Source organism: Scatophagus argus, chromosome 2 (assembly GCF_020382885.2).
Source record: "Scatophagus argus isolate fScaArg1 chromosome 2, fScaArg1.pri, whole genome shotgun sequence".
NCBI lineage: Eukaryota > Metazoa > Chordata > Actinopteri > Scatophagidae > Scatophagus > Scatophagus argus.
In genome coordinates, this window is record NC_058494.1 from 23,360,486 (window position 1) to 23,384,899 (window position 24,414).

Consider the following 24,414-nt stretch of genomic DNA (forward strand, 5'->3'; position numbering starts at 1 on the left):
TTGTTCTTAAAGTGATCCAGCTGATAAATTTCATGCCCTTTTTCATTAAAGGAGATAATGAAATGTAAAATTAATTAAAGATTGTTTTGTTGCTGTCGTGTGAGAGCATCACAAGATGCATGGGGTAATCTGGTGGGAGCCCGCATGAAAAACGGAATTTTACTTATTATTATTACAGTAAAGCATCACTTGTTCCATAAAACATAGTTTATACACGTTATCAATTCTGATTTTATGTGTAATTTAATACTGTATGTTTTTCTAATAATTCTATTTTGAGAATTTCCCCACTGCGTGACTAATAAAGGCCTATCTTATCTTATACATTTTTTAATAACTGTATAATTCTTTCTTTTGCTACTTTGTATGGCAGGCACAAAAATACACACAGAAGCATTTCAGAGCCGAGTGTCACAGCCAATAGAGAGATGTGGTGACACGTCGAAAACTCAAACAAAACACTCAGGGCCATTGTTGACGGTCACGACGATTCTGCTGAGTCAAACACAACCAGGAGCCGCCAGGTTGGAGAGTAACTCAAGATGACTGAGGACAGGAGAGCGTCTGCACACAGTTGGCACACAGTACATACCATTAAAGGGTCTGCATCAACAGGCAAACAGGATTATTAATTTCTCTCTTTCGCTTGAATGCTTCCATTTTATTTGCATTTGTTTGCCTTTCTCTCTTTCTACTCCCACACTTGCGAGATAAAGTGAAACCAGTGAGAGATGACTTGTTCTTCAATCCATATACACGCATTCATTTTACTACAGGGTAACAAAATGTCTGTGAGACTGCTGTATGTTTGTGCGTAGCGTGTGCTCTTAATGAGATCAATGTGTATGCACCACCCCTTCCCAATTACATAAAGTGGAGGAGAGAAATAACTGGCAAAAGGGAGAGAGAGGATGCAACACAGGCAGGGATAGGAGAGAAGAATGATGAGCAACGATGGGAGAAAAAGATCAAGAGAGTAAAAGGGGAAAAACAAAAAAAGATAGAGTGCATCCATTAGCCAACAAACTATTTCCTCTCTTCTTAGTCTTTCTCTTTGAGGAACTCACTTCATCTGTCTTGACTAAGTATTGTAAACTCTGTTTTGATTACGTTGTTCGTGTCTGTGCCGTCTTCTCTCATCCATCTACTCCAATGACCCCTTAACTGACAACCTATTCTCTCTTTCCACCTGCCTTTTTGAATGACTTATTTTCTCTCTTTGATTACTTTTTCAGCAAATCCTTCATCCACGTGTGCCCATTAATTCCCTCATCCATCAATCAACACCACCTTCCTTCTCTCTTGTTAAAGAAAGAGTTCAACCCAGTGCTTTTCTACTCGACCATGTCAGTCAAAACATCAATTTCAGCACATCAGAACAATACAAACAGAAATATAAACCACTCAGTTGTGACGATTCATTTAATCGTGACATGCTAGTCATCATCAAAAACACTTTAAACTAAAATTGGTGGCTTATGTGCACCGTGCTTTACAAACGCGTTTCAAAAGAGAACTCTGCCTTGAAATTAGCAAAAATCTACTTGAGCTGTGGAAAATTACACTGAATGAGTAGTATTTTGGTTTACTGCAGTTTGTTTCCCTGAGCGAAGATAATGAAATAAAATACAGAGAACACAAGAATATGAATTTCAAATCAAAGTGGGAAGATATCTAAAAGTGAGTCTGAAATGTGTAGGTAAACTGAAGTGATGTGAAGTGAAACTGCTGCACATGGAAATCCCATTTAAAATTTCACTACCTCACTACCTGGGTGTAAAATCTCATTCATATCCAGTGAGAGGTAGTTGTTGAGATGTAAAGTTGTCCCAAGGTGATGTGCAAAACAGATATTAGCTACCATACACAAAAGCTGATCCTCTTTCATTGTGACATTCTGTATGTCAGCTGACAGAACCAAGATTTCACTCAAACACAGGACACAAAGGAGAAGGCAGTTTCTGGCCTCTCTTCAACATGTAGTTCTGTGGGTGTTTTATGATGTAGCTGCCATAAAATACCACAGAAATTAATTGATGTGCTGTTAAACAGGTTTTTAACTAGTAAAGAAGAGCCTTGTTGAGTGCCTTTTAATCTGTTTTCATATGACACTGACACCTACCTGAGCTGGCAAAACTAAACAGCACTGAACCTTTCTCAACTTTCCCTTGCAATGTCGCTGGGTGCCTTTTAAATCCCTGTACAGTAGCTCAGCGGGTGGCATCAGACTGCACCACCAGGTCCCGTTTGCGATGAACAGCAGCCAGCAGCACATGAACAACGGAAAAAAACAAACAAACAATAGGCAGGGGTTGTGACGGGAGAAAACTAGCAGGCGGAAGCAGGTAGCATAACCACCTGCCTCGATATTCAGTTCAACAGTCATGTACCAAAACTCACTGAGAGTTTGTCCAGATTTTCTCAATGGGGCAGCTGTGACTCAGGAGGCAGAGTGGACTGTTCACTAACTTCTGGGTGAGTGGTTTACTCACACCTGTACTTGTGAAAAACACCTAACCCCCTCCTCATGTTAAGGCCAGCATAACAATTCCATTTCCATCAGTGGGTGAAAGAGAGGCAGACTGTAAAGCACCGTGTAAAAGTGCTGCATAAGTGCAACCCATTTAACTTATGCCATTGATTGGTGATTTATTCGAACATGATCACTCACTCCATGACTACTTAAGAGTCGGGTCATACAGCTGATGGTCTGCACAGCCTCAGTCTTCTACCACCACTAATGCAGTGATTCATGTTTGAAAAAGGTCTCTCTTCCCCATATGGAAATCCATGAACGTAATGAACACACTGGAGCGCACGTGTAGCATTAAAACAGCATGAACACTGTGCAAATCACACATTTGAACCAGAGAATTACAGAGACCATGGTGATTAACAAAAAACTACGGTGAAAATACGTCTATCAAGATAACACATATTAACAGTACATGCTTTTGATTGAAATTTTTTTGGCAGGTTGAGCATGTGTGCACACACACACGCCACAGAGAGTGAGCACAGTCTTGTGGCTATGGCAAACACAGATAAACCAGAGTCTGAAGATCCTCCGGCATCATTAAAGTCTACTGTCTGGGAACATTACAGCTCCTCAGCTGACTACACTGACAATGGACAAAGACAGGTAGATCAGATGAAAGCTATATGCCGGCACTGTTCAACTGCGATCAGGGATGAAGCTGGTTCAACGCTGAACTCGAAATGTGAACATCACAGGTAGAGGAACAAAACAAGAGTAGAATGCTAACCCAGAGAATATTCTTCCTATTTTTATTAAAAGAGTTGCATTTGGTGGCATAATTACAAACAGAACCACAGTTTGCTCAGCAGACCACTGTTTTCTAAGACATTTTTTGTTTTGTTTCATTTCCCCCTGCCGTATTGAATACATATCGAACTGTGACTTCAATTGAGGTACGTACCAGACAGTGATTTTTGTGTATTGTTACGCCCTTAATACATATTTGTATGTTTAAGCGTGATAAAGCTAGATAAAGCTTATAGTTATGCTGAGCTTCTCTCTCCTCCTCTAACCGCCCGTCTGTACACATTCATGTCCAATCAATGCACGTCGCTAACTTGACTATTTCTATATTATTCTCTCTCCTTCTCACAACCCAACCTGTGAAGCCATACGGCCGCCCATCTAGAGCTGGGGCCTGCTCTGAGGTTTCTGCCTTTTAAAAGGAAGTTTTTCCTTGCCACTGTCACCAAGTGCTTGCTCATGGGGGTCTTGTTGGGTCTCTCAGTCCTAAAAATGAAAAAGTATGGTCCAGACCTGGTCTAACTGGAAAGTGTCATGAGATAACTTTTGTTGTGATATGGTGCTATATAAATACATTGAATTGAATTGTTTGTATATGGTGTGTTACCTTGGAAACAAGAAACAAAATGAGATACCACTCTGCAGCACTTCCAGTTCTGTACAGGATGTCAATCTGAACGCTCCAATCTCAGAGTTGTGGCAAATATGGAGACATAATCACATCACAGTATTTACAGAAAATGGAAAGAAAATTGATTTGGCACTGTTTAACAGTCCGCTTTTAGGAGACATTATTTTTGTGAATTTTATTGTCCAGCCTCTTTTATATATTTATCACTTAACCATTCAGAAAGTCATTGTGTTCCTCAAGCCATTTTACATTAATACGTCATATTACTGATGAGAGAGATACCAACATGCAAAACAGCAGTTTCTCACACATGCAAACAGACACACAGATACAGTCTCTCCTTCGCTCTCACACACACACACACACACACATACACTTCTGCAGCACAAGCCAAGTCTCCATACTGCTTGGCTGGCTTCTCACAGAGGTATGCCCACCTCTAGCTTGGATCAAAGGACTAAACTAAAAACCTCTGGCCAGACCAAACACTTATACACACACACACACAGAGAGACACACACACAGAGTACAGTACTTCACACCTATTCCTGGATGAGATCAAAAAGGGTCTTTTTTGCTCTGAGCCTATGGCATAAATCACCATACGCAGATAAGTGTGCACACACCCACACCCACATACACACAGCCTCTCAAACACCTGTGGCAGATCAAACGTATCAAGCTGAGAACACACACCTGCAGCAGGGTAAAGCCCTTGCACTGAACAAGTAAATCATGCTGCTCTAATACACACACAAAGATGTACACTCCCTGCACTTCTGCTCAACCCGGTCTGACCCCAGTAATATTCCGTGACTGCCGGTTCACTATGCAAAGATCCCATTCAAATAGCCTGATGGCACCACCACAATGAAAACATAGACAAACAAATAAAGAGCTTCAGCCAGGTGCATTTGTGCATTTGGCATGAGGGATCATGGGGGCTGGGACACGGACACACACACACATTTGATGTTCTTCTACTGAGCGTTCTTCACTCCATAGTATTCCGTGCCCTGCAAATGTCACAGTAAAAATGACTACAGCCGCACTGAGAGTGAGTCTGAGGGAGGGGGAGAAAAGAGAGCTAGAGAGAAAGTGCAGAGACACAATGAGAGACAGCCTGGGGTATGACCCACTGGAAGGTTGCCAGTTCGAATCCAAATACTGACTGAACCGTTCTTGATGAAGGAAGTAGAGTCACTTTCGTCGCCCCGCTGTGAAAGTACTCCTGAGCCCTCAACTAATCTAGTGCTGCCACTAAATGACTGGCAGTACAAGGCTGGGGTTTTAAAGGCATTTCCCAGGTGTTAGGGAAGAGAGAGAGAGTGAGCATGTCTCTCTGATGTATCTCCAGCCACCTGCAATTTTATTTCCACCAGTTGTTTCTGTAAATAGGAATCTGTTCGTAGATTGCCTTGTGTAAGTCACACAGACCTGACATCTGTGACTCCCTTTTGGGACTCCATAACTCCTGTGCTACATATTCTCTTTGCAGTCCATCAAATGGACTGTATGTACCTAATATTACTGAGCAATTATGTGAAATTGGAGTAGAACAATTCCTGTCAACATCTGCTAACATCTATCTCCCTAAACTAAGTGATCTCAGCATGACCTTGGGGAGAGAGGAAAGGATGGGCATGTTGATGAATATGTCACAGAGTCATATTTAGTATAGCCGCAGAACATACTGCACAGTTTGCAACAACCTGCAGTAGCTTCACAGTTTTACAGACATTCTTCCACATGTGGAACTCGTGTAATTATTGCCCTGATTAGAGATTAATCCTCAGGCAGCAGTCTGTGGTCCTTTTTAAGCCATTCCGCTGTAAACAACTTTGCACTGCTTATTGCTATCACTGGGTTCAAAGTTCTTAATACCATTAAGCCCCATAAAATATACTACATGTGATGAAACTGTCACAGTGGCTCTTGGTATCATTTATTAGCTCTTGTCTCATCTTCCTCTGGCAGCAGTTTATTTCAAAACACCAAAAATACTCAGAAAAAGACATTACTATTCATCACATATGGGTTATCTTAAAAACAGAGAACAAAGCAGTGAAGTGAGATAAAAATATTCTCATGAACAAGAATCTGTTGTGTCACAGTCCAAGTTTTTTTTTTGTTTTTGTTTCTCTTTTTTTATTTGGACATTTTTAAATATACATACCCTGTATGCCTTTCATTTCTGATGAAATATTTTGTGGCTGTGGTTTATTTTTTGTCTTGCAGGTTTTCTTGGCTTTTTATAATAAAATGCAAAAAAAAAAAAAAAAAATCAGCATAAAGTAACAACCAAACCACAAAATGAAACAATAGTCTTTGGGTGCATGAAGTGAAAAGTTCCATAGAATTTGCACACTGTATTCTATTTAGTGATACAATTTAAATTCATGTATATACAAAGCATATTTATACATGTTACATATCAGGTACAGAAGCAATGCAGCAAATCCAGTCTTTTTTATAATATTGCTGATAGAGCTAATAATGAAGGCCATAGTTAGCAAGGGTTACCATCTCAGTGTCAAGAGAAACATGGTTGATAATTCATTACGAAGTGTCCTAATATATGAATCTGCATGTTTCACTTGGACGCTTTAATGAGGACGGCCAGGCGGCCAAAAAAAGGGCCCCGCCTCCATCTCATGTCAAAGCGGTTGTCCATGTACTCTGATGAGAAGATGAAGCAGAACTATCCTTCTGGTCATGGAAAAGGGAAAAATAACAGAAATCCTCTGTTCTGTTCTCTCGAGGCTTGATGTCACAAATAACAGCAATGTTGGTGTGCTAGCTTGCAGTGTATCTGTCTGTAGTCTGTCTGTCTGTCTGTCTAAGCTGACGGGCACATCCGTTAGTCTTTCTGTGTTTGCTTGCAGTCAGTCCAGATAACATAAAGGCATGAAGGCACTCTTCACAGACACACATTATTGTAAAACAAATGACTGATCATGTAGTTTCTCAGTCGAAATTTAGTTACAACTACATCAGCTCTGACGGATACGGCTGGAACGAAGGTATTGGCCAGCCTGAGGACAGCCCTGCTGGAGAGGAAGAGCATAATGTTTAGGAACACCCACACAACTGTGTCATCGCTTCATGGCTTTGTGGGTTTTTGTTTACTATGTGGATGTGGGGGAGTGTGTGTGAGTGTGTGTGTGTGTGTGTGTGTGTGTGTGTGTGTGTGTGTGTGTGTGTGTGTGACAGAGAGAGAGAGAGAGAGACAGAGAGAGAGAGAAAGAATCTAAGTATTTTCGTGTTAAATATTTTATGAAATAAAATAACCTGTTGCTTGAATATTTTGGATCTTATTATTTTTGCACATGCAGTTCTACAGGCCTACAGATGAAACAAATAAATAAATGTGATATTGAAATTCCCCAGCAACAACGGCAGATGGACATTAAAGTTTATTTCCAACAAATCCACCTACTGGGCTTGTGTCGATTGGCGATTAGATCATATATGATGATTTAAGAGCAACTTTTTTCCAATGCTGATTTTAACTATCAGAAATATAACGTTAGCTACAGTCTGCATCCAGCTGTGCATGTAGAGATGTTTCTGGTGTTACTACTATGTTAATGTGCATATTATGACTGTTTTCTAGAGGTCCAAAAAGAGGTGATCCGTATGCTGTGACACACACAGACACCTTCTTACATCCCTATGCACACACTTTATGCCACGGACTTATTAATCACTCCTTGAATGCAAGCCAAAACCTAATAACAGGCGGCTACTGAGCTCTGTCACAAATACTTCTTAACTTCTTTCCCGACACTTTAGCCAACAAACAACAAAAGTTGTGAAGCTGTGCGTGTGTGTGACTGTGTGTGTGTGTGTGTGTATCTGTTTGTCTGCCAATCTCAAATTCTGTCTGTCACTCTTTTTGCTTTGCAATGTCTTGCAGTTCAGTCAATCAATAGAGTTCGTGTTTTGCAAGAGTTCAGCTTTGTTTGGATGTCTCGCTGTAGAACCATCTTGAAAAGTACAAGATAAGCTTTTGTGATATACCTCCCTCCTGCACCTATCTTACATAATAAACACTCAGGTCTAAACAGCAAAACAGCCTCCGTTCCACCTGTGTGGCCTGCAGCAATGGATTCTTTCGTCCCTTATGGAGAGAAAAGGAGGGAAGGAAGAAAGAGAAACTAAAAACAGAGGCGTGATACTGATATACCAAACAAAAAAAAAAAGAAAAGAAAAGCAAAAAGAAGCAAGACAGAAGGGGGAGGCAGAGGAGACCAGAGTGTATCCCACTTGGCTCACATTTCAAAGCTCGCCTGGATGGTTTTGAGGAAAACTCCTATAAAATATATCTCTGTATAAAGAAACGGGAACCATTCTGAGTGGGCAGAAGCACACATGTAGATACTTCACACAATAGCTGGGTAACCTGACGATTTTAGATCTTGCAGGGGTCCACAATTCACTTTCCGAGTAAATCTTAAAGATCACAATATTTATATGGCATTTAACATATGGCTTCCACTTCCAAACTCCACAGAACCTCAATGACTAGCAGATCTCTGCTTGTCAATGTACTAAAAGAGTGATGTAGCCAACTAAATGGCTATGCTGACTGGCTCTTGACTGACTGGATGATTTCTTGTAAATAAATCAATGTCAGTTATAGCTAGCAACACTGTGGATGAGAGGCTTGGGCCAAAGAAGAACTCACTGATGATCTTTATTGAAATATTGTGCTTTAATGGTAAAAATGACACACACAGACATGCAACATAATTTAATCTGTTAAGACAAAGGTATTAACAATTATTATACTTTGAACCGACCTCAGTCAGAGTAGTGGTGTAAATGATTTGTTTCATCATAATACAGCAAAGATGAAGATTCCATGTTTTCACTTTGCATCGATCATATTGGATTGTTAATCACTGAATCAATAGGATAGATGCATCTCCTCCTTTGTACACACACACACACACAGACACACACACACAGGCAATTACTTTCCATTAAGGAACTGGCTGCTTCTCTATATTTGCTACTTCTTCCTCTGTGAGGAGAAAACACTTGGGACTGATAGAGGGTCGGCATCAATCTGACATCCTCACACACTGTATGTAGTCTGCAGTTCTCTTGGTCTAAAATCTTTTTCACATACCAGGTGTGCAGACCCAGACAGATAGTCACACACAAACTCTGCCCCTCTCAAAAACATAGATATGTATAGACACGCACAGAGCCGCAGCAAAGTGTCAGCTGGCTGTGGAAGTGTGGTGATTTGTTCCTCCTGACAGACAGGAAATAAGATAGTCAACCTGGGATCTCACTTCCTCTTAAACCCGACTAACCTGACGACTATCACACACACACACACACACATTCACAGCATCTTCTCCAGCATTTGTTCTCCTTCTCTAATACATATTCACATGCACACACACAATCCATCAGACAGCCAAGTCTCTCCTGGGGCCTCCAAAATTCAAAGTACTTTAATGTGTGATTAAATTTGTGTCTGTATGGATAAAGAAGGAACACGAGTCTTGCTATTACAAGCAGTAAATTTACAGTTTAATCATGTCAAAATGTGCGTGCTGCAATTAATCTGGTGAGAAATAGCCTCTAACACGCAATGCTTCACAACTTAAAAAAAATAAAATAAATGTTGTAAAAATACTGGTATTGTTGCATCCAACAGTGGAAGAGAATACAACATGTAATGCAGACATAAGATTTATAAGAGTGTCAGAGAGGTGGAAAAGTCACAGTGAGGCTGTGCAGCATAGATGATGATAAATTAGTTGGACGAGCCTCCTAATTTACCCTCTCCTCATTACAACATGGTTAAGCACATTTCCACGTCTGCTTTAACTGTTTGACGTTGATGAGAGACAAGGACTCTGTGCGCATGTGTGTGTGGGTGTACATGTGTAAAACTGCATGCCAGTCTATGTGATTTGGGTTTTCACATCACACTCAGAACTCTGCCAGCCCACAGCCCACCATCCGAATGTCCTCAGAGTGACCTCGTTTCACTTAAGCATGCACAGTGGTCCAATCAGGATCAAGCTTTGACTTGGTTGAGCCAATGGCATGTGTCATATCAAACTTAATCTCACTGATAGATCTGCTAGCTGCATCAGCATGACGATTCAAGTCTGTGCTTGGCCTAGTTGAACCAGAAGAAAACTTTCAAATTTATGAGAAGAAACTAAACTTTAGTAGGAGCCCTAAAAACTGTAACCACGATTTATTTTGTTTTACACCAGAAAGATGGTTTAACAGCTGGGATGTTCAAACTACACTTTAATGCAATTACCTTGGGCAAGGTTAGCAATAATGACAACCAGCAGTATTTTTTCATTACACTTTCGCCACATATAGACCATTATCATTATCCACATTAGCAACTGAGAAAAAAAAATCAATCTACACGTATTATAAACCTAATGGTCCATATCAATGTTGTTACGGTGAAGCCCTTCTGACTTTGAACATTTTCATGATTTAATGTCATTCTAGGTCCTTTGTGATTTTGGTTTCTAAAAATGTTCAAAAATCATTTCTAAAAATGCACGTCTAAAACAAGGCCATAGCTAGAAAATCACGTACAATTAGCAATGTTTTCCTCTTAAAACGATAATACAAACATAGAGGTAGTCTCAACTCTGTCTCCTAGTGATACAGAATATAATTTGCATTGTGAAACACAGTGAACGTGACCCATCCTTGACTTCAGTCAGAATATAAAGTCTTGAAACCAAGCTCTGCTGGTATCCATGCTGCAAACGTGAATCAGTCAAACAGCTGTGGAGCAGAACCCACTCAGTGAGGGGCGGCGGTGAGGGACTGAGATAAGTTATGAATAAAGAAGGGAGAGTCGAGAGGTGAGCAGATGAGAGGTGGAGGAAGTTGGGGGGGGGGGCGGACGACAGTAAAATGCTGCCGTCACTTAAACTCTAAAATGAAAGATCGATGAGCTTATTTAAATGTGCTCCCAGAGACGAGAGTTGGCTCCTATAAAGCCTCACATTTATGGGGAGGGGTGTGGGCATCGATTGGCTGAGAGAAAGAGGGAGCGAGAGTGAAAGAAGGAGAGGAACGGGGGGGAGGGAGGGGATCAGGAGGATCAACCTTGGCTCATGAATTCCATCCTTTTCCTCCTAAAATGAAACGCCCTAATAAATGCTCGGGATAGAGGGGTCGGAACCTGGAAAATCTACAGCCTTCGATTGGCCGTCTGGCACAGCTTATCAAATCAATAACCCCACCCCCCTCCACCACCGCCAGCCCCATCGCGTATCTGTTTCACTAATTTCCAATTCACCCACTACCTCCAGCAGACACGCATGCAAACACAACCACTGCCAGCCATCCTGAGGCATAGACATTTTGCAGCAGGGTACCCCCCGCTTCCTGAGCCAAGACAGCTGAAAGGGGCTGGTGGCTGTGAGGGTGGGGAATGTGGTGTGTGGTAACTTGGGTGCTGGTGCTGAGACCTTGACATTAGAGGGAGGACGGAAGGAGCTGACTCTGCAGGCACTCCATCCCTCCGTCTCCCACCTCCTCCTCCTCAACACCTAGTAGGGAGGGAGAGAGGAAGAGAAAGTGTGACGACTGGGAAAAGAAAGGAGAAGAGAGCAACTTTTGACACACACAGAGGTGTTGTCATACCATCACCATCGATTGAACTGCAGGCAGCGCTTTCTGAGTGACAAGCACAGTGCACCGCATTCCCTCTCCACACACATCCCCCGACTCCATCTTTTATTCTCAACCCTTTCCCTGCCACTCCCCTCTCCCTGCTCCTTCTCACACCACCTCCTCCTTCTTGCCACGCCGCCTCCGTCTTCCTGACCTCCCTCCTCTACCTGTCCTCCCTCTTTCACACTCAAGCAGGCACTTTCCTGCACTTGAACAGCACATACACATTCTCCATGTCCTCACAAACAGCTCACTCTGACCCCCCACGTCTAACACACATACATAAATGCACAGACATTCCTATGTCCCCTCCTCCACATAACCCCAAGTCTCAGCCTTACGTTCTACCCACCATGCCATCTGTGACCCACAGAAAACTGTGAGCTGACACCAGCCTGACCTTTTCGTCCCTCCCACTCTAACATGATCCCACGAGCTACATTCACACAAAGACACACACACAAACACACAAATATCCTTTCCTGTCCATTATCATCTCTATAGCTACAAAAGAAAAAAAAACACATAAATTCACGTAACATGGCAACACACAATTTTTCTAAACAGCTTCAGTCAGAAATCAATATCTCATCATATTTGTCTTCTTTCCTGCTGCTGTACTCAACAATTACTCCACACAGTAGCCCTGTGCAACCACAAGTCACACACTAATCTGGACGCCTGCCAGCACAGCAGGGTCAGCACTGACTAATAGGAGCCAACTTATATTAATACACTGTGTGCAACTGCATGTGTCTGCATTTGTGTATTTGTGCCAAATCAAGAGCTGTAGTTAAGCAGGTCATTGACTAAGAGGGGGATTATCGATGTTTGGAAATTGTCACAACACCCCCACCAGGAACACACAACCACAATATCTTAATCCTACAATCATCATCATAATAATAATAATTTACACACATGCTTATGTCTCTCCCACAAACAATGCACCTGATTTAATTCACAAAAAGCACTCCCATACTTCCATGTCTAAACCCTACCACTGGGACACAGAGAAATCCCAAGAAATGGGCAAACTGCTATAGTTGGTCTCATAAATCACACCCTTGTTTCCACTTCAGGTGTCATCATCTCACTTTTCCCTGGTTCACCATGCTCCAAGTGACAAATAAAAGTCTGTATTTAGCATATTAGATACCAAACGTAAGCCACGTACTCCCATCAAACCCTTAAACTATAAATTCGTCTAATCACAAATAATGTAGATTATAAATCATTTTGTTGTTGTTGTGCATCGTGTGACATTTGAACCCAGGACTCGGGTGGGAGTGAAGCTCTTACCTTGGCCGTGCAACATGTGGCAGCTGCTGCCGAGAAGAATCAGGAGAAACAGCAGCGGACACCAGCTCCCACTCCGGGTCGCCCCTGTCCCCATCGTCTTCTGCCGTCTCCCGGCTGGTGCCTCCTCACGCTCCGGAGACCCAGACTCAGCGCAGCAAATTCCCGGTTTCATCATGCGGGAGAGAGACCAGCAGTGCCCGTGTCCGCTTATGCTTTGCTGCTGCAACTCTCCCTCTCTCTCTCTCTCTGCCCTGCGCACGAATGGGAAGAAGTCCGAGCGGAGAGGAGCGGGCTTCAGCGCCGGCACTCCGCGCTTTCCCCCGCTGAAGATATGAGCTCTGAGCTCCGGGAGTTCACCGCAGTCACTGCCGACAAGCTCACCCGCTCTGACTTCCCAGCGTCGGTGCCCCAAAACTCTGCAGGCAGCGGGAGAAAGAGAAAGGGGTGGGGGTGGAGGGGGGGTCCACACCAACACCAACAGACTTTCCCTCACTGGTCTGGTTTCACAGTGTAACGATAACGACACTGTAATGTCTATGTGCTGTGGCGGAGTCGGTGTGTTTCTGCGTCCTGCGATACCTCATTTTCATTTGGATTGATCCGAGCACGGAATTAATACATCTGAGTGTGCTTTAGACTTATCGGCTTATTCTCTGCTATCGACCTCAAATCCGCGCTTGTTTTGATGTCTTCACCGGGGATTTAAGCTAGCCCGCAGATCATTTAGCTGTTTAGACTGTGGTCGCATTAACAGAGAAGCAATAAAACTCGTGCATTATCCATCCACGCTTTGCTGGTGCGTGTGTGTGTGTGTGTGAGAGAGAGAGAGAGAGCTCTAAAAATCAATTCAGTAATTGAATCTGTGAACACCCCGGTTTCTCACTGCAAACCCAACTGGACTGACCACGCCGAGTCTTTACAAAGTGCGGTGATGGAGAAGCTGCAGTCCGTTAGCTGAAGTTAGACATCCATGTGAGCTGTGAACGCGAGTCGAAAACGATCCACCACTCTCCCCCCCAACGGGAACTCTCGCCTCGGTTACCAGATAGGCTAACTTGCCGTAACTGCGCCGGGTCTCGGATTACACGGGGAAAGGACACAACAGGTTAGCACAAACATAAACGCAAGTTCCCCAGCAACGTCTGAGAGTCTCTCTGCCTTCTTCCCCGTACGTACAGCGGAGGAGCGGAGTTAGCAAGCGGCGGGCACAAAGTAACATTCGGTTTGAACTGAAAAAGCAGCCGTTACACAGACGTTAATGTTACTCTCACCACTGCTACTGCGACAGAGCCTTTATCCAGGGTCCTCCTCCAAGAAACGGTCCGCCCGGGAAAGAAACGGCTACTTCAAATCGCGTTTTATCGCCACCCCTTCACACTCACTGGAGTTTTTGTCGCCGGTTAGCGCCGGTTTATCCGTTTTCTCCCGTTTCGGCACCCAGCCGATGCGTCTCCCTCAACTGAACACCTGCTACCCTCCTCGACACGGACTTAGGGGAGAGAGAGGACTCTTGTTTCGCTTTGTTCAACAAGCTACTGACTTTTGTGAAAGCAAAAAGTCAATATTAATGAGTCTGAATTTACTTCTTCCATATATACATATCTAACTTCTTGCTCGCACTTTCCACTAATATCGCCCTCGATCTATCCCAAACTCAAAAACTGAACTTCCATTCACTATCATCCGTTGTTGCTGATTGGTGGAGCCCAGTGCTCCTGCTGTTCCTATTGGACAGTCCAAGCCGGGGGGGCGGGACGCAGTGCCAGCGCTAAGAGTATGGTGGACGGCGCCCCCAATCCCCGAAAATCCCACTTATCTGAAAGAAGTTTTTCTCTCAAAAACAAGATACCCATTCGACCATTCATATTATCCAGTGACATCAACTTATATTTTGTCAATAAATATTACTTAATAAAGAACTTGTGTGTGAAAATAGCAGAGAAAGACAGGACTACAATGACAATAACAGAGCCTGGGGGATTTTTTTCACCTTGCTTACTTCAAAGAAATCCGACTCTACGTTATTTTACTGTGGGGGACCTCTGTGAAGCACCACTGGAGGTCCAGCTACACACAAAAGCACCTCGCTTCACGACAAAATAACTGCCTGGAGGTATATCTTAGTACCAGTGATAACCTAGTTTCTTCCATGGTGAGGGTCATTAAATGGCACATTAATATTTAAGCCTACAACACAGTGACCTTATCTTTTATTGCTTTAATAAATCCTCAGAGGCAGACTTTCCATCCCCTGAGTGGCCAAATAGTCTCCCTACACCATCCAGTGTCTCCAACACATTCTCCTCAAGCACCTTCACCTCAGCTCTTCCGTTTTATCTTTCCATCCATGCTCATTTAGCAGTTGGCTTCCAACTTTCTGTTTCCAGTTAAGTGGCTATGATGCTATTTGGAGCTTCCACGAGAAGCATCTGCTGCTCAGTCTGCAGTGCCAAACCTCACAGGTTGCTCTGGTTTCGATATTAAAACGCCAAAATTCCAATCTTCAAGCTCAAATTGATATCAGAACTATATTTTAACCTGTGTGCTGTGGCACATTTAAAAGAAACCATCAATAAAGGGGTGGATAAACATCAAGAAATATAGATGCCCCGTGAATTACAAGATATGACCTTGTCACTCATCGGGGCCAATATTTATCCCACAGTTCAGGTTTGTCAAACTGGGGTCAGAAAAGGGGACTGCGCATACAGGGTCCTGATCTGTACCCTGCTGACCACCTATATGAGAGTTTGAGGTGACAGTGTTCTCCACCGCCATCATCCAAACTCCAAACAAGGGAATGATAACTTTTGGAAGAGTAGTGTTCACTTGTCCTGTAAGGTTCCAGAGACAGCTTCAGGTGACCCAACCTGCTGTAGGAGCACCAGTAAAGCCTTTAATTGCTTTCTGTGTGTCAGTCATCTTCACCATATTTTTGCTTGGCTGCACAATAGCAAAACTCCGCAACAACCCTGTCACACTCTGCATTTGCTCTGAGATTCTTTTCTTCACATACAAGGTGCTAAAAATTTAACAACTGCACACCTGGTTGACCTGTTCCACCCTCTCTGCCTGTCCAGTGAACTTTGTGCCCTTGGGCCCCGGCCCTCATCATCTATTTCCAGCCATGTCCACACCAGACAAGCAGCAACATGTTTGGAGACAGTGCTAGACTGCTCCTTAATTTTGGACATCTGCCAGTTGCTATGATACCGTAACCATTTTTACAATATCTATTTTGTTCAGTCACAACTGTGCTTTTTGTCTCTTTTGAAAGGCTTACTTTCATTTTTAGGCATGTAATTTTTAAACAGCTTTCTGTCCCACATTGTGCGCTGCCCTTGAGTGTGAGCAAGGTATATTTGAAATGGAATATATTATCATGCTCTGAATACAATGATGCCCCTCATCACCTCTTGCCATCACTTTTACTTTCTTCAAACTGTTTCTGACTTGTTTCATATTCTCATTACTATTCTTAAGAGCTCATATTTCTAATACAGCTATCTCATTTACTTTTCTCCATTCACTGTCCTGTTCCAGTGGAGGCAGGTCATGGATATGGCAGAAATGTTGTGTGAATGAATGTATGCAGCATTTTAACACATTTAGCTGCGGGGGAAAATATTCTGCGAAACTGACCCGAATCATAAATTTGAAAAAAGGTTGGAGATTCATAAACGATAATATTCAAGGTAATACGTTGTCCATATTTTACCACCCTGGTGTAACAGACCAGATTTTATTTGATAAAAACCTTGTAATGATTTGGATGATTTTGAAAAGTTCAAAAATTACAATCAGGTTTTCATAGATGATACACCCATGCTGCCCAGGAAAATGAAAAGGACAAACTCCCTGAAAAATAAAAACTCCAGAAGCAAGACTTACTGGTATCTGATAGAACTGACGATCAGTCTAAATGTTGTAAATGTAACTTTGCTCACATTTTTACGCTTACCAGATTTTTCTGACTTAATATTGACACTTGTGAATGATTGTGCAGGATATGCATTATGTATGTAATCTCTGTATTAAGAATTTTGCTCATACTTTTTTGGTTTTTTTTTTTTTGGTTTGCTTTAATTGTCCCCTAAATGCATATTGCCCATGAAAATGTCAGTGAATTGATCTCATTAGGCCACCTTACATCAATCAACAATGAATGAATGTGAAAGTTATATATATATGTTTGTTTGTTTGTTTGCTTACTTTTTGACTAACCTAGTGAGGTCACACACTGATGTTGGACCAAAAGGCCTGGCACACAATCTCCATTCCAGTTTATCCCAAAGGTGTTGGATGGGGTTGAGGTCAGGACTCTGTGTGGGCCAGTCAAGTTCTTCCACACCAAACTCATCCAACCATGTCTTTATGGAGCTTTGCTTTGTGCACTGGGGCACAGTCATGCTGGAATAGAAAAGGGCCTTCAACAAACTGTTGCCACAAAGTTGGAAGCATAGCATTGTCCAAAATGTCTTGGTGTGCTGAAGCATTAAGATTTCCCTTCAGTGGATGCAAAACTGGACACTATTGACTGTGTAATGTATATTAGTCTTCATACAAAATAAAATAACATTCTATATGACCACCCATTATCACATGGCCAACGTTCTTTACTGAAGCCACCTGAGGTCACACAAACAAAGAGCATACAAAAGGAACATTGAAATAAAACAGTTAAGAGTAAAATAAATCCCTACAAAGGTCAGATTTAACAACACAAAATCTGGTGACTGAAAAACCCTCAGCTGCTTGGAATCATTTTTTCAGGCATTAATTTTGTATAAAATTATTATGTTTACTTTGCAACTAGTCCAGTTATTATTAGTCATTCAAGTGTATATATTTCCCCATCTGTCTCTCAGCAGAAATGTGCTTACATACACACGCTCACACATGCAGCAGGTTAGCTGGTTTCAATACACAAACTGACAGAATGCGCACAGGTTCTAAATCTGAAGCCAATTTAGCTTCCAATTACCTGTGCATCCAGTGCAATTACCACTACATTTTCTGCCCGCAATCCTTCCATTTCTTGCTATCACCAAAGCATCCTGTTAAGGCTTCTCCCACAGAGAGACACACATATAATTACAATAACACAAACACACACAAAACATGGATATCTAACTTGGCATGCGCATGGGCAAACCTCTCTCTCTCTTTACTCTTACACACCCTCTCTCTTCAACACACTCACAGTGCAGCGACAAGATGACCTCCACAGTTGGTCCTATGAACGGGCTGAACGATGACACCAATCTCTGTTATTCTCTCACAGGCAAACATTTGGGACTGTCCCCTGTCTCTTTAACACCTGTTTGATTAGGCTAATGCCTTGTGTCCCTGCAATCAGCACGGTCGTGCGTGCGCCCACACACACCCATGCGCGAGTGCACACGCATACAAGCGCACGCAGAGCTAATGAGCGGCTTCCTGCAGCTCGAGCTGTCACCATGGTGCAGGGAGATAATGTCAATATTAACTGACCTGTCATAGCAGTGGAGTGCTGGGAGGACACACAATGGGAAAAGTGGTTGCCGACAGAGAGAGACAGAGAATTTAAGCATAGCTGTGGGACGTTGACTAACAGCATCAATTACTTATTGTTGTTGCTTTTAGAACTCTTGTTCCCTTCAGCACAATGGCTGATTTTTTTTTTCTGTAAACTGCTCTTTCACCGACATGTAATTGCCCCAGGCTGCTGGATATGAATCAGGGTTGAACACAGCATGCGTGCCACACCTAGTCAGAGTGCGCAGTCTCCATCAATATCACATGCAACCTCTGTTGTGCAGGGAAACATAAAGGGACAATGTGATGGCCTTTGTGTGGAGGCTTTGGTGCCTGCCACCATGTGATGCCAAAGCTGTGTGGAACCTCAAGATGTTCATCCTGTGAAATGAGCTCAGAGTGTGTGTGTGTGTGCTTACAGTATGTCTACTCAGGCTTGTGTGCTCACATGCATGTGTGCACAGGAATTATTTTGTCTCTTTCCTGGCCTCTTTATCTTGCTCCTCTTGTTAGCAAGAAGAATAAATACAGAGAAAAACACTACATTAAAAGCTTATGAGCTGAATGAATAGAAATCAACTTTTCTAAAAGGGTGCACTTACGCTGGCTTCACTGGAGGGTTTGTGAGTCTCTCTTTGTGTATGCTTGTGTGTGTGTGTGTGTGCACGCCACTGTGTGGTTTATTATTTGGTTTCATTGTACCCCAGGGTGACGCTGTATTCTTGCATTACAGGCAGATGGAAACTTGATCCTCCAAAACCAGTGGCTCCACCTGTTATCCAAGCTATCTCCTGGGGCTCAAAGAGAGGGTGAGGGTGCACAGAGAAGAAAGAGCGGGAATGAGGGTGAGCTGAGGGTAGCAGGAAGCCTTTCATGTGAAAAATCGCAGCGAGTAAGGAAATGAAGAGGGAATTGTCAGGAGTTAGGTCACACCTGTAGTGGACTCAAAGAGACAGGGAGGGATGTGAGGATAAGTGTAGCATCAGTGGGAGAAAGGGAGGATCGGCGTGGAGAGGGATCGCTTTTTAGTGAGTCAAGCAGACAGAAAGGGGTGTGAAAATCACAGTCTAGGCTTTCAGGGCTCTTCACTGGAAGGAGGATGAAGAAAAGCAAGTGAGAAAGCACAGAGAGCGAAGCTATTGAAGTAAGAAAAGGGAAAATATAACCAGTGATTTCAGGGTCGTGGTGTGAAATGGGCAGACAGAGTTCAAGCTGTGCATTAGTGGATGAGTCTGTGGGTCTGTGATTTTGTTTGTTTTACTTTCTTTGTGTATGCGTATGACTGATCTCTTCGCCCCCGCCGTGTGTCATCCCTGCAGCAACAAAGCGGACAGTTAATCTGAAGCTCCTCCTCGTCTCACGCTGGCCAGCTCCTCATGCGTCCGACCTGGCCGCAGGGCCTCGTAACTTTTGTCAGAGAGCTGCAGAGCGGACTTCTGGGATGGCACTCTGAAGCTCCTCGTCGTGCACCTGTAATCACATATACTTTTCCAGCATCACACTGTGTAAGAGGAGGAGGTGGAGGAGGAGGAGACAGACTGCACCCTCACGAACCACACATGAAAGGAAAGCAAACACAAGAGGAACACAAAACAAAACCCCGACTGCTCAGATGTAACAGGAGATGCCGCAAAAACATAAACAACCACTTAATAAGTATTTGTGTCCTTGCCTGTACTTGCACACACATGCCTGTAAGAGCATGTGTTCCCACTCACGTTTGCACAAGGGCAATGCCCAGAGGCTCTCACTCCCGGCTCTTCCAGTCTGCAGGGTGTGGACGGTGTTTCAGAGATCTCACAGGAAAGTGATACCATGCCCACAGGGAGACACATGAGCTTTAATTTTCCTCTTTTCCATCCTGCCTCTCTGTATCTCACTGCCCTTCACTCATCCTCCTTAAAAACTCAGATCTTTTCTTACTTTCAACCAGTTCCATATTCACGCCATGTATAAAAATCTTCCTCCCTCTGGGGACGACAAACATAGAAACTCTTCGCTTTTTTTTCCTGTTCTGCACCTTCTCCTTCATTTCGTGCTCCTCCCGGACTGTTGGCTCGTGTGATCATTTGGTTAGGTACATCCTCATGTTCTCTTTAGAACAACAGAAAGTTCCCAGTGGTGGGTATGTCTGTCTAGATGTTACTTTTAATTTATCCCGTCTCACCTGAGCCCGTGTCACCTGAGCGAGACCAGTGGAACAGCAACGTGGGGTGTAGTTTCTCTGTTGTGACTGATACTAAGACAATGTTGTATTTACGTTCCTGCTTTTGCCAATTGCCTGCCTTTGTTTACTGCTGTGAGCAAATGCTAATTTTTATTTCAAACATGCAGTATCTCTCTGCCAGTAATTTCACTACCTTATAAGCCTCTGGGCAGTATGCTACCAGTAAAGTGGTTGTTGATACATTCTGATCAGTAATTACAGTCCTTATGAGAATGTACTTAATTGTGTTGGGTTTGTATCCTTGCTAGAAACCACAACCTAAATAAATCAACATAACTGGCAAAGTCTGTTTTCATGTTCACAGCACGTATCTGTACCTTGAGCTAATTCCTGAGCGACGCCAGCTCCTTCATATAATATAGGAGCATCGTTGAAAGCAGCCTCACATATGGCGTGTGTGTGTGTGTGTGCACAGACAGCTACACACGTTATCATCATACATCATATAAAGTACGTGAGGCATAACAACTGAAAAGCATAAGCATGTAGGCGCTCCACTGATGATTTAAAAATACATGCACAATATATGTACAACAAGACAGGTTTCTAAGAGACAGTGAACAGTGACTGAGTTAAGATAAGGTTTCTCCTTCAGTCACGATTTGATTCTCCCTGTGGCTTACTGATGACTGAGAAATTATCTGTACAGTTTGTTTCCACACACACACATTTTAAATTCAGAACAGAGGTAAGTGGGATCAGACAGGAGTTCCTCAGCGTACTGACCTTTAATCGCTGATCCAGGCCCATAAGTTTCACAGCTATTAATTTGTTAAGTGTTAATTACTGATCAGGGCATGCTTTCATCAGACCGGATCGTTGTATTGCTTCATTTTTGTTTGGCTCCAGTCAATTTGTTGGTGCATAAACTGCAGCTCTGAGCTGTCCAGAATCAAGTTTCACAACTGATCAATGTGTGTATTAGAATGCTAACATAAGCTGATGGTGCCCACTGAGGTTATTTGCATTACTGAGTTATACAGCTACAAACTTTTTCACCAAAATACAATTTTACAAAGTGACCATTCTAATAAAAAAAATAAACCGTTTAGGCTCAAAGGTTTAAATCATTTGGCTCATAACAGTGAACAGTATCACAGAGAATTATACTCACTATTGGTAACAGCTGTTTTTCTGCCACACACTAAATGTGTACTATTTTGCCATACAGCAGGGGCATTGAGGTTATCATATTACATAACTGCCTCTCTCATTCAAGGGTACTTCTATTCACATAGCAAAAACTGTTAAAAAACAATAAAAAAAAATAAAATAATAATAAAGATGGCTTTCACTGCTGCATCATTTATATGCAGGAACATTTGCAGACATTTTCTGTTGAGAACGCGATCTGCCTTCTAATTCTTTGACTTTTTTGTTGTTTTGTGTTTTTTTGGTGATTAAGGTTAGCGTACCTGCCTCTGTGTTTGGTGTTGTAAATTTTTATTTCCTTGGCACTGCCTCAGTACAAAGAAGACATGCCGGCTTGTACAAACACACACTCACTCTCCCATCCTTTATTAAACTGCTATCCCTCTGGGTTAAGTTTTCCTCTCTTGGATTTTGCAAGGCTGCTATTAATGTGGCTTGTCAACTAGCTTTGACCACTGATCAAGAGCGCCACCCAGGTGCTTCGGCTTCACTTTTGGGGAGCTTTCATGTCATCCATACGTTGTGCATTTGCTCTGAATATCTGATATTGACACATGTGTTAATTCAACACAGAGACTGGGCACGGGGGGGGCAGCTAGCCTGATCCTGTTCAATGGTTACAACATCCACCTCCCAGCACCTCTGAAGCTCACTAATTAACACATTATGTCTTCTTTGTTTATTTCATACAAAAACCGAGGGGGGGGGGTATATGTGTCAGAATTTTTCTTTTCTTTGAGCAGTTGCCAGGCAACCAGTGGAGACTTCAGTTGGTTAAGTTACTGGTCCCAAGAAATTGTCCAGTACATTAAAATAAACAAACAAGATCTAATATGCTAATTAGTGAGTTTTGAGGTGCTGGTAGAAGGATTTTGAACCAGACAGACCCCTTGTTTACAGGGTTTGAGCAAACATAATTTAACACAGGCCTTGTGTGTGTGTGTGTGTGTGTGTGTGTGTGTGTGTGTGTGAAAGAGAGAAATGTATGCATGGAGGAATGGCTTCAGGGTCACGCCACACACAACAGCTGACACACGCATGCTTACAATGAACACGCATGCACCTGGCTGAGCTGGTCACTGGTGCATGTGCACCCCTGACATGCTTTTTACATGCACATCTGTCAGATATACACATCACAGCACCGTGACTCCTGTTTATGTCCTTCAAGTATCTCCTACTCGTCTGCTGAAACACACACATGCTGCCTTCAGTACAGTTGTCCAGAAACATCCACTGGGAGTTGAGCACAAGACCCATCAGGGTGGACAATGCAGATCAACAAGGAAAGAAATGTCCTTCTGTTACATTCAAGCCGCAATTGACATGTGATAATTGCAAGAGAGCACATAAAACCCTTCACAAGATGGTTATATTGATTGTACTATTTCTTACTATGCTCCATCACACCTAGATTCACTGTACGCCTGCAGTGGTTCATTCTATGAAGTGAGGACCACCTTTATTCTTCTCTTTTCTTGACCACACGGCCTTGAATGCACATCAAGGTTTTTTTTAGGATCTTTGCTGCACTGTGAGATAAGACCTGATAGGACCTTGAAGGCAGCAACAGCAAAAGGGAATGAAAAGAGAGCAGGGTGACACATGGCTCCTATTCTGAAGATGTCCAGGGCTGCGGTTCAATAGTCAAAATAATTTACGTCCTGTGCCTTCTCTTAAACACTCTTCCTTGACCTTGATGGACTTAAAGAAAAGACAAGTGCAGCGCTGAGAGAATCACACTAGGACAGTCCATAGTACTCTATGCTAAAGGCGATTACAGAGGAAGCATTGAAGTGCCTTTCCAACATATGGAGAATGTGAGCTCTTGTTATGGCCTCCGCTGTAATACTTCTGGGTAATTTCACTCAGTTGGGAACCTTCCAAAGCAAAAAAAGACAATTCGACCTCAGTCCGTGTGTGTGCGGCAAATATGTTTAAGCTGGTAAGAGTCAAAGTTACAAGGTGAGGATCTCTTCATCTCTTACCCCCTCTATCTCTGGTCTCTGACTGGCACACAGAGCCACACTGCCCTCCTCAGGCCAGCCAATCCTCCATCCATCTCAGCAGAAATGTGGAGCTCATTTGTCTCATTAAAAAACAAAAAAAATCTGGGTTTTAAAGAACACGCATGTGTGTATATTTGTAATAATCTGAATTTCGAGACAAAATTATGTACACCATCATGTTGTAGGGTCAACAACTCTTTCTCTCTCTCCCTCTGTGTGAGTGTGTGTGTGTGTGTGTGTGTGTGTGTGTGTGTGTGTGTGTGTGTGTGTGTGTGTGCGTGTGTGTGTGTGTGAAAGAGCACAGCTAGGTCAGGTCACATGAACCAATCAGAGTCTTCATTCTCAGTGGATGACCTGACCCCGAAAGATCAACAAGTGTGGGATGGCTGGCTGACAGCTGAAGTGGATTTCCCACGCAAGCTCAACCTTTATCACTCACAAAGACACACACACACACATATTGGTGTAGACACACATATGCAGAAATACACACGTCCAAATTAGCTGCCAAGCACTGCTGAACACCTGCCCTCTCACCCAGGAGGAGATTTGATTGGTTTTGGTTTTCACAAGCATTTAGGTTTAGCATGCAGCTGGAGAGTAACGTGTG

At 42.9% G+C, this 24,414-nt stretch overlaps 1 protein-coding gene across 2 annotated transcripts in view; it reads right to left on the minus strand.

Annotated features, from left to right (window-relative positions):
- Positions 1–14,675, minus strand: part of LOC124049736 (protein sidekick-1-like) — a 203,391-nt gene extending 188,716 nt beyond the window's left edge. The window contains exons 1-2 of one of the 2 annotated variants that reach the window (XM_046371712.1): positions 14,282–14,675; positions 12,900–13,315 (exon numbers count right to left, since the gene is read on the minus strand). In XM_046371712.1, coding sequence (XP_046227668.1) covers positions 12,900–13,074 — 175 coding nt within the window. In that variant the 5' untranslated portion in view covers positions 13,075–13,315; positions 14,282–14,675. Of the gene's footprint in view, positions 1–12,899 lie in introns of both variants that reach the window. The other variant, XM_046371721.1, reaches the window with a different exon arrangement.
- Positions 14,676–24,414: the final 9,739 nt, after the last annotated feature.